Source organism: Microtus oregoni, unplaced genomic scaffold, assembly GCF_018167655.1.
Source record: "Microtus oregoni isolate MIOR12 unplaced genomic scaffold, Mior012 000004F_ref0000308, whole genome shotgun sequence".
In the NCBI taxonomy this organism is placed as follows: domain Eukaryota; kingdom Metazoa; phylum Chordata; class Mammalia; order Rodentia; family Cricetidae; genus Microtus; species Microtus oregoni.
In genome coordinates, this window is record NW_024543063.1 from 15,148,701 (window position 1) to 15,158,659 (window position 9,959).

At 46.0% G+C, this 9,959-nt stretch overlaps 1 protein-coding gene across 1 annotated transcript; it reads right to left on the reverse strand.

Annotated features, from left to right (window-relative positions):
• Nucleotides 1-5,013: 5,013 nt before the first annotated feature.
• LOC121446930 (40S ribosomal protein S17-like) lies at nucleotides 5,014-5,421 on the reverse strand. Its single transcript, XM_041649832.1, has one exon. The coding sequence runs from the start codon at nucleotides 5,419-5,421 to the stop codon at nucleotides 5,014-5,016; it is 408 nt and encodes a 135-aa protein (XP_041505766.1).
• Nucleotides 5,422-9,959: the final 4,538 nt, after the last annotated feature.

Genomic DNA, 9,959 nt, shown 5'->3' on the forward strand with positions numbered 1-9,959 from the left:
CTGGTCAGATGGGACAGAAGAATCTGCCATGAGGCATTTAGGCTGATGTGCAAGGAAGTGTGAGCCTGGGGAGTCAGGGAAAGGTCTTCCAGTTTCTAGGGCGGTCTTGTTTAACAATGACAGCCTTGGCAGCCTTGTGAAAGGTGCTCTTGCTTTCTGACCCAGAAGATGCTTCTCAGGCCTGAGGCCGGCACCACTTAAGGAGGTATTTCACCCTTTAGCTTTGTGCCTCACCGGAAGGCAGGACCCCAGGTAGCTGTGCTCTGGGTAAGGGCGATGGCTTTGCTAGCTGTAGGCCTAGTTCAGGAGTCACTTGCCTCACATGCTCTGGCTGTCCCTAGAGATCAATTGGTCCATTCTGTCTGCCCTCCCCACCCCCGCCTGCCCAGCAGCAGGCCCTTATCGATTGGCTGGCCTCTGTCTGGCCTTAGGCTGCTGTGAAGAACACTCAACAGGGGCCTGGTGGCCCCTGAAAAGTGGTGCAGAGAAGATGCTGAAAGAACCACACCACTGTACTGCGTCTTCCATTGAAGGCATAAAAGGAGCAGGGAAGGGGAAAGTGGGTTTTCTTTCTTTCTTTCTTTCTTGCCTCCCTCCCTCCCTCTCCTCCCTCCCTTTCTCTCTCCCCCCCTTTCTCCCCCCCTCCTTCCTTCCTTCCTTCCTTCCTTTTTGTTTATTTTTTCATTTTTGAGGCAAGGTTCCTCTGTATAGGCTTGACTGTCCTGGAATTTGCTTTGTAGACCAAGCTGTCCTTGAACTCAGAGATCCACCTGCACCTGCCTTCCAAATGCTGGGATTAAAGGTGTGTGGCACCTCTTCTGGCTTGAGGGTTTACTTTTTTGTTCTGTTTTGTTTGAGACAGGGTTTCTCTGTGTAGCTCTGATTGTCCTGGAACTCTTTGTAGACCGGGCTGCTTCAGTGTGGTGTAGAAAGGACACGGTTGAGAACTATGCCTTAGTTTTATGATTCACTGTTTAGCTGTGGGCAAATAACTTCCCCGTGCTTGCTATCTGCAGTGTGGAACTGAGACTAACCAATAACCTACCTACTTCACAGAGGTGTAGTAGACTATACTTGGAAGTATCGTGAAAACATTAGTGTGTTCAGTGAATGCTGGATATGAAGCCCACCTGCTAAGTGTCACCCAGGTGGAGCAGCCTTTCTCTTTTTGGGCCATCAGTCAGCTCCCAAATCATGACATGGAGACTTCTTATTAGTTATGAATGCTCGGCCTAGCTTAGGCTCATTCCTTGCTAACTCTTTGAACTTAACCTGTTTTTCTTCATCTATGTTTTCTCTCAGGGCTTTTTTTCTGTGTGTCCAGCTCTGTGTCTGCTGGCTGATTGCTGCCAGGCTGGCCCCAGGCATCTCCTCTTTTTCTCTCCTCTTGTCTTTCATTCTAGCCTAGATTTTTTTCCTCCTACTTATTTTCTCTGCCCACCAACCCCACCTTTCCCTTTTCTGCCTAGCTATTAGCCGTTCAGCTTTTTATTAGACCAGTCAAGTGTCTTAGGTAGACAAATTGAAGCAGCAACACGTCTTTACATAATTGAACAAATGCAGCCTAACCAAAATAACCAAAGGCAGCATAGCCTCACATAGTTAGTATTCTGCAGCATGAACAAGTGTAACATAAAATAGTATTCCACAGCACCCAGGAGCCTAGGAATGTTCTCTGTAATTGGAAGAGTGGATGCTTGCGTCTTATTGCCCATGTGTTTATGAGTGGACATTTCCCCAGCATGCCTCGGAGAAAACTCAGACACTTCTGGAGATAGGATGAGTCAGGGCATGTCTTTTTTTTTTCTCGGCCTATCCTTTTGTCATTTGATCATTGTGGACTTGCTCTGGCTGCCACAGCAAACATTCTTTAGTTTATTAGTTACTATAATTATGTGTGCACTTGCTTTCAGCTCCACGGATATTTACTGACCTCTTCAGAGGTGCTGGCTTTGGGTGTGGGAGGGATGCAGGAAGAAACCAGATACCCTTCTCTTTCAGGGTTTGGTTATGTAACTCTGGCAGATCATGAACTTGAGATCCTCCTGTCTCAGCCTTCTGAGTACTGGGATTACAGGTCTGAACTGACATGAATTGCATAGTGACTGTGTTTAAGGACATACTTGGTGCTGGTCTGTGCACTCAGCATTCCTTTGATATTATTATGGCTGCGCTGGGGAAGATCTACATTTTGCAGGTGAGAAAGATGGGGTAGGTTACTAAAGTGATCTCATTTGGACCCTCTGTCTACAGATAGGACCTCTGCTGTCTCTCTTAACCCTGTCACCTCTTAGGCCTTATGAAATGCTTATCCTGTTCAGGCTCCAATCTTTTCATACATTGTTGGTGGCATATCCTTCAGGTTGTTGCCTAATTGTCACCTTAAAGAGGGTGGATTTAGTCCTGCCTCTTGAATCTCCTGTGTTACTGGGCCTTTCCTTCATGGTACTTGATGTAGATGCTTCATAATAAAAGGTAGTGCTTGCTTGTTGACCGCAATCAAAAGTATACACAACCCATGGCATGGAAGATAGGGAGAATGGGTGGGTTTGAACTTGGCTTCTGTCCTGTGGATTTGGCAGGATTCCCTGACCCGACTCTTCCCTTTATGCCTTAGGGGAACCTCCTTCTGTTTTGCGGACTGGAGAGGGCAAAGATCTCTTCCCCTCCCTTTTTTTCTGGCCAAGATCTCATTCTTTTGCCAGCCCACCTCTTTTTTCTTCCTATGGGAACTTCCTGTGGTGCTGCTGGTAGGTTGTTTCTGCCTTCTTTCCCACCTGTTTCCTCAAAACAAAACTCAAGCAGGCCGCTCATTCAGGGGTGACCCAAGAGCACGACAGCGCAAGGCTTCATCTCTCAGGATGTTGTCCTGACACAAACACGTCAGGAAGGCTGGTCTGGAAGGTCATCTGCTGGGAAAGATGACCCTCAGGGACAGTGGTAGTGTGCAAAGTCAAGGCCAGGTGCCTGGGATGAGATAAACCACTGCACAGTAACAACACTAGTAAATACGAATACTGAGCCCCCTGCTCCATGCCAAGGGTTGAAGTGGTATTAAATTACAACATCTCTAACTCCAGAGCCTGACGCCTTCCTCAGTGCCACCGTACCTGTAAAAGCCTGTTCACTAACCCACTCAGCAGCTGCTGGCCCTGAACACAACCCTCTGGGAAGCAATGGGATAATTCTGGTAAGAGTCTAAGTGACAATCTGGGCTCAATGAAACCATACTCACTGTCAAAATTTAGGATTAGCAATGCAAGAATTGCTTTATTGGGTTGGGGTACAGTTCAGTGGTGGGGTGCTTTCCTAGCACGTGTAAAGCTCTGGTTCACACCCCCAGGAAATTCACAGCAACAACAAAAATGTTGCTTTCAATAAAGAGTGTCAGAAACTACCTGATGGAGGTCAAAGCCATTCTGGCTCTCCCTGCCTTTGGGGGGTTTGCATGATTGGCAAATTTATTATGGCCCTAAACATAGAGCTCTTGCGTGTTAACATAAGCTAACGTGCGTTTATTTCCTGTGTGTAAACACCGTCCTTTCACATGCTTGGCCGAGGACTCTGAAGGCTCAGCAGCTTTGGACCGGCTAATGTTTCCTGAGCTCCACCATGTGTCAAAGTCACTGTTCTTTGTGCTATTCACAGACAAACCCACTTTTCCTCTCAACGACCTCGTTGTCACTGCTGGAGAAACCGGGAGCCAGGAACAGTGATAAATAACTTGCTCAAGCAGTTATCAAGTGGCCAAGGCTGGCATATGATCTCAGGTCACGTGGCCCCGGGGATCTCATTGTTAACTTCTCACCTCTGTCGTCTCTAATAGCAAAGATAGTCTTGAAAAATACACCTGGGGAGGAAGTGATGCAGTTCAGTTTTGCACCTGGCTTGGAAGGTTTAGCAGTTTCATAAGGGCATTGAGACATGTGTGTGTGGGGGTAGCATACTGTGATTTTTTAGGGCTAAATGTTAGACACTATGCCAGAGCTCTGGGGCTCCTTTGGCTGTGTTGCCTCTGGGTCTTGAATCTTGAGCAAGCTGTTTATACTTCATGAGCTTTTTTGTTTTGTTTTGCTTTGTTTTGTTTTTCAAGACAGGGTTTCTCTGTGTAGCTTTGGAGCCTGTCCTGGAACTCACTTTGTAGACCAAGCTGGCCTCGAACTCACAAAGACTCACTTGCCTTTACCTCCTAAGTGCTGGAATTAAAAGTGTGTGTGGCCCCCCCCATCTGAGCCTTCTTTCTTTCTTTCTTTCTTTCTTCTCTCTTTCTTTCTTTCTTTCTTTCTTTCTTTTTTTATACCTGTCAAGTAGAGGGTTGCTGTGCGGGACCACGAGACTATCACAGTGCTTTGTAAGTCAGAAGGTACCCCTTAAATTTTAGGGCAAAAAGTTATCTTGACTGTTTGCTTTAAGAGTAAAGGATGTGCCTTTTGTCCTGCATCATAGCGCGGTTGCAGAGGGTGCTGATACTCTTTGAGCTCCACTGTGATACCCAAGGACAGGTGACAAGAAGAAAGATGCTGGAAAGTTGGCCAAGAAAGAAAAAGGCCCAGTAAACAGGTCTGAGAGAAAAGCCAAAAGGAAGAGACCCAAAAACCAAGTTCATGGCAAGCTCAACATTCCAGCCCCATTGACAAAGCCACGGATGACAAACTGTAAGGAAGTTCCCATCTGTAAGTTTATCACTCCTGTGGTGGGCTCTGAGAGGCGGAATGTTTCTGGTTCCTTTGCCAGGACAACTCCCCTGGAGCTACTTAGTAAAGGATGTGCCAAACTCAGAGTCCAAGTAATTTACATCAGAAATACCAAAGGTGGAGCTACCCCAACTGCTGGTGAAGATGCTTGAGCAGATTCAACCAACTGCACATTTAGAAAAGTAAAACTTTATTTAAAAAAGCGTGACGTGTGTGTGTATGGCAGGGCAGGTGTGTGTGTGTAGAGATGGTCCAGTAGATAGCAGCACTTGTTGCTTTTTTTTTAATTTTCAGATTTATTGAAAATGACAGAACAGACTCAAAAGGCTCCACGTGGTGTTTTGAAATTCATCCCCACTGTAGGCTGAGTGACCTGCAGGTTGGAGAGACGGCCGAAGTCTAGAAGCTTCAGCATCTCCTTGGTGTCAGGATCTACCTCAATGATCTCCTGATCCAGGGCTGAGACCTCAGGGATGTAATTATCCCTCCTTTCTCGCTCTCCTTCCTGCAGTTTGATAGAGATACCCCTGACAGGGTCTCTCTGAATCCTCTTCATCAGATGCGTGACATAGCCGGCTATCTTGTTGCGTAGTTTCTTGCTGGGGATGATAGTGATCTCCTTGTACACGCGCTTGTTGGTGTGGAAGTCATTGCCCAGGCGCGTGTAGTACTTCTCGATGATGACCCGGGCCGCCTTCTTCATGGTCTTGGTGCAGATGCGGCCCATGTTGACGGGTCCCGGTAAAAGAGCCATTTGTTGCTTTTGCAGGTGACCTGAGTTCAGTTTCCAGCATCCACAGACTCATAACCATTCATAACACCAGTTCCAGGTGATCCAGTGCCCTCTTCTGACCTCCAAAGGCATGCACATGCTATTCATACGTACATATAAGGAATATACTTATACACACACATACAAAATCTAAATCTAAATCTTTTTTTTTTTTTTTTTTTACAGAGTAAGGGCTAGGAGCTGGTGAGATGGTAAAGGTGCTTCCCTGAACCTGACAATCTGAGTTTAATTTCTAGGACCCATACAGTGGAGGAAGAGAACCAACTTTCATAGGTTGCCTTCTGACCACTGCTCAAACACCATGTCTTGTCCCCCCACCCTCCAAATAAATGAATACAGTATAGTATAATAAAAAATTCCAAAGAGAAAGGATGGGGATGATAAGACATAGCAATAGCAATCATCACAAGAGTAGAGGGAACGCTGAGGGCCACAGCCTCACATTCTCTGCCTGTTCCCTAATGTCAGTACCATTGCTGTCTGATGATCTGCCTTTGACCTGGATTCCGAGCCTTTGTCCTGATTGTACCAGCCAGTTTGCCTAGTTGCAACCAACTGTGAATTTAAACCGGAGAGGCATTTATGAAAGAATAGTGTATATTTTATAGTATTTGGGGAGGAATAGAGAGCTAAGAACCATGACCAGCCACCATGACAGTTTCTTTTTTTTTTTTTTTTTTTTTTTTTTTTTGGTTTTTCGCGACAGGGTTTCTCTGTGGTTTTGGAGCCTGTCCTGGAACTAGCTCTTGTAGACCAGGCTGGTCTCGAACTCACAGAGATCCGCCTGCCTCTGCCTCCCGAGTGCTGGGATTAAAGGCGTGCGCCACCACCGCCCGGCCCATGACAGTTTCTGTAGCAGAAATAATGACATCATTGGTCATCAAAACCCTGATAATAATCACTCAATTCCACTCCATTCTTACTTTGAGGTGGTGTCCTCAATGCATATCACTCCCTTCTGAACTCAGAACTTGTACTCGTGAGTCTGACTGTTGGAACTCAGGTCAGTGTCTTAACCTAGCTACAAGGGAGTTGATACATGGTTTTCTAACTTCTACCTTGGCAAGAGAGGACTTAAATGACCAAAACATGGCAACAGGTTTTAAAGATTTAGGGTGTCATAGATGACAAATACATTTTTTACTGGTTTACATTCTAACATGTTGGATCCCAAGACCAAGCCATTCTAGGGAACGGTTATAAGAGAAATATAGTATAGCCTATTGAGCTACTGGGTCATGGCACTTGTACTACCTGGAACCAGGGTTGGGCAAGGGTCTGGGGATTAAAGAACACATGAGACATGGGTCACTCTTGAAGCAAGAATGCCAATTTTATTATGTTCCCAGACAGCTTATATAGTGCTCTCTTTGACTAAATGGCCAAGCCCTAGCTCTGGGGATTTTCTACTGCAAGCCCACCAGAAACCACTTCCCTGTTATCAGGAACTCATGAGGGTTCTGTGCTCAGAGCAGCTGCAAGCATAGAAACACAAGTTGTTTACTTCAGCAGGCAAAAAAGAGGTCATAGAAAGTTCAGGGTCTGGGGCTGGAGAGATAGTTCAGTGGTTAAGAGCTTTGCCTACTCTTCCTAAAGGTCCGGAGTTCAATTCCCAGCAACCACATGTGCTCACAACCATCTGTAATGAGATTTGGTGCCCTCTTCTGGCCTGTAGGGATACATGCAGGCAGAACCCTGAATACATAATAAATATTTTAAAAAATATTCATGGCCTGAAGGTCTACAGCTCCCCACTCCCCACACTGGGCCAATTGTAGGGAACTCTGAAAACAGTGTTGCTCTAGGATAATGCTCTTGTGCACTGTAAAGATTTGTCACTTGGTAAAGTGACAAAAAAAAAAGTGTAAAGATTTAGTTTAATAAAATGCTGATTGGGCTGGAGAGATGGCTCAGAGGTTAAGAGCATCACCTGCTCTTCCAAAGGTCCTGAGTTCAATTCCCAGCAACCACATGGTGGCTCACAACCATCTGTAATGAGATCTGGTGCCCTCTTCTGGCTTTCAGGCATACATGCAGACAGAATATTGTATACATAATAAATAAATATTAAAAAAAAAAATGCTGATAGACCAGTAGCCAGGCAGGAAATATAGGTGGGGCAACCAGACTTGGAGAATTCTGGGAAAAGGAAAGGCAGGGACTCAGTTGCAAGTCAGAAATGAAGCAAGATGAGAATGCCTTACTGAGAAAAGGTGCCAAGCCACATGGCTAAACATAGATAAGAATTATGGGTTAAGTGTAAGAGCTAGTTAATAATAAGCCTGAGCAATAGGCCAAACAGTTTATAATTAATATAAGTCTCTGTGTGTTTTTGGGACTGAATGGCCGCAGGACCGGGGGGGGGGGACAGAAACTTCTGTCTACACAGTGTACTTGTATCTCCAAGTCTGGATGACAAAATGGATCAAAGGACATGGTTTGTGGCTGTGTTTCATGTACCAGGAAATAATTCTGGGGCACCAGCATGCAAGTCAAAAGTTCAAATCAGACTGGATTGTGAGGGAGGGTGCGTGGGGTAGCTATTGTTTTGAACCTGTCTGTCACTGGCTTCTTCTGCCTTTGCTATCACCCAACATTTAAGCATCTACAGGCTCTGAGCTGGTAGCTGACACACACCGAAGTGGCCATCCTTGGTGCATGCATGGACCACTCTTGTCACAGTAATGAAGACCCCATCAGAACTGACAGTGTGGGACTGACGAGGACAGGAATGCTGGAGGCAGAATACCAGCTCTGCAAGCGTAATGAAAGAATCGTTATGTCAGATAGATGGAGCTGCTAGGAAAGAAGGGGTGGGTGTCAGCGTCTCCTTCTTACCCTGACTCAGAATGACAAACGAACATGGGCTCATAAAGACCCTTTTTTTTTGTGGGGCAGGGTTTACTTCATCATCCCAGAGATATAGATGATACAGGGAGATGCTTGTAGAGTTGATATTGAAGTTCTCATCTCTGGGTAGGGTGAGGGTCTCCAAAGGACCAGTTGGGTGTTTCCTCCTAGCAAGAGGAGAACCTATGTTCAGCATCAACTCAGGAGTGGGATCTGTAAGGGACATTGTGTGTTACAGAATCCAGCACCCTAGGGCTAATGGGTTGGCTGTGAGGGAGGATAGAAGGAAGATGAAAGGGGCCATCCTAGACTGTTTCCAATAAGAGATGGCTCCCTTAAGACTTTTGTTTGTTTGCTTGTTTTTTTTTTCTTTTTTCTTTTTTTGGAGACAGGGTTTCTCTGTAGCTTAGGAGCCTGTCCTGGAACTCGCTCTGTAGACCAGGCTGAAGACTGGCCTGGAACTCACAGGGATCCGCCTGCCTTTGCCTCCTGAGTGCTGGGATTAAAGACATGCACTGCTGCCACTGCGACCGCCACCACCTGGTCCCCTTGATACTTAATACCAAGTTAGCTGACTCAGAGTGATGAAGGATGCGGACAACGGATTACTTTACTGGGGCTGCTGTAATAAAGTATGACAAGGAGAGCTGCTTCATGACGTATTGTGGAGGACAGAAGTCTGAAATGGAGTCTCCAGAGCCAAGTTCTCTCCGAAGATGCTCAGGAAGGACCTGTTCCAGGCCTCTCAGTTTCTGGGATTTCCTTGGTTTGCGGCAGCATACTGCCATTCTTTACACGGTGTTCTTTCTCAGTGTGTCTGTGTCCAAAGTTCCCCTTTTTATAGACATGCTATACCGGATAAGAAAGGAGCACATGTCACTCAGGTATGGCCTTAACACCTGCGATGACTTTATTTCTAAATAAGTGCTCATTCTGAGGTCGTGGAAGTTGAGATTTTGCATATGAGTTTTGGGGAGACACAATTCAACAGCAACACGTGGGCCTCATATGCTGGCTTTGGGAAGGCAATTTGCATGTTCTGTTTGTGCACAGCTGACCAGCATTGGCTCCGTCACCTTAAATCTGCCAAGGATATGCAAATTTGTGGGTAACCTTCTTCGTAGGTGTACCCTCAGTGGGGGTAGCATGCCTTCCTGCATCTCTACATTCTCAGCTGAAATGGGAATAATAATAGTTCTCTGTGGTGTTGTTACCTTGACGGCATCTGAAATCATTTCACAGGTGGGCCTCTGGGCATGTCTGTGGGGGGAGTCTCTTTATTATCTTAATTGATATGGAAAAATGGGCTTTTTTCTTTTTGGTTTGTTTGTTTTTGATACAGGGTTTCATTACGGAGTCTTGTCTGGTCTGGAACTCAGTGTGTAGAACAGGCTGACCTTGAAGGCCTTGAACCCATACTGATAGACTAGCCTCAGCCTCCCCAGTGCTGGGATTAAAGCTGCACACCAGCACACACCACCTAGCCGTGCTCTTAATTGTGGCCTGTCCATTCTCTTACCAGGGGATTCCAAAATGTGTAAACTGGAAAAGGGGGAACTATTCATCTCTGTTGCCTGATTGCAGATGTGATGTGACCAGCTGCTTCGAGCTCTGTCTGGCAG

What these genes read in the sequence shown, in the direction of transcription:
- LOC121446930 (XM_041649832.1), bottom strand. Translation starts at nt 5,421, where the DNA reads ATGGGCCGCATCTGCACCAAGACCATGAAGAAGGCGGCCCGGGTCATC.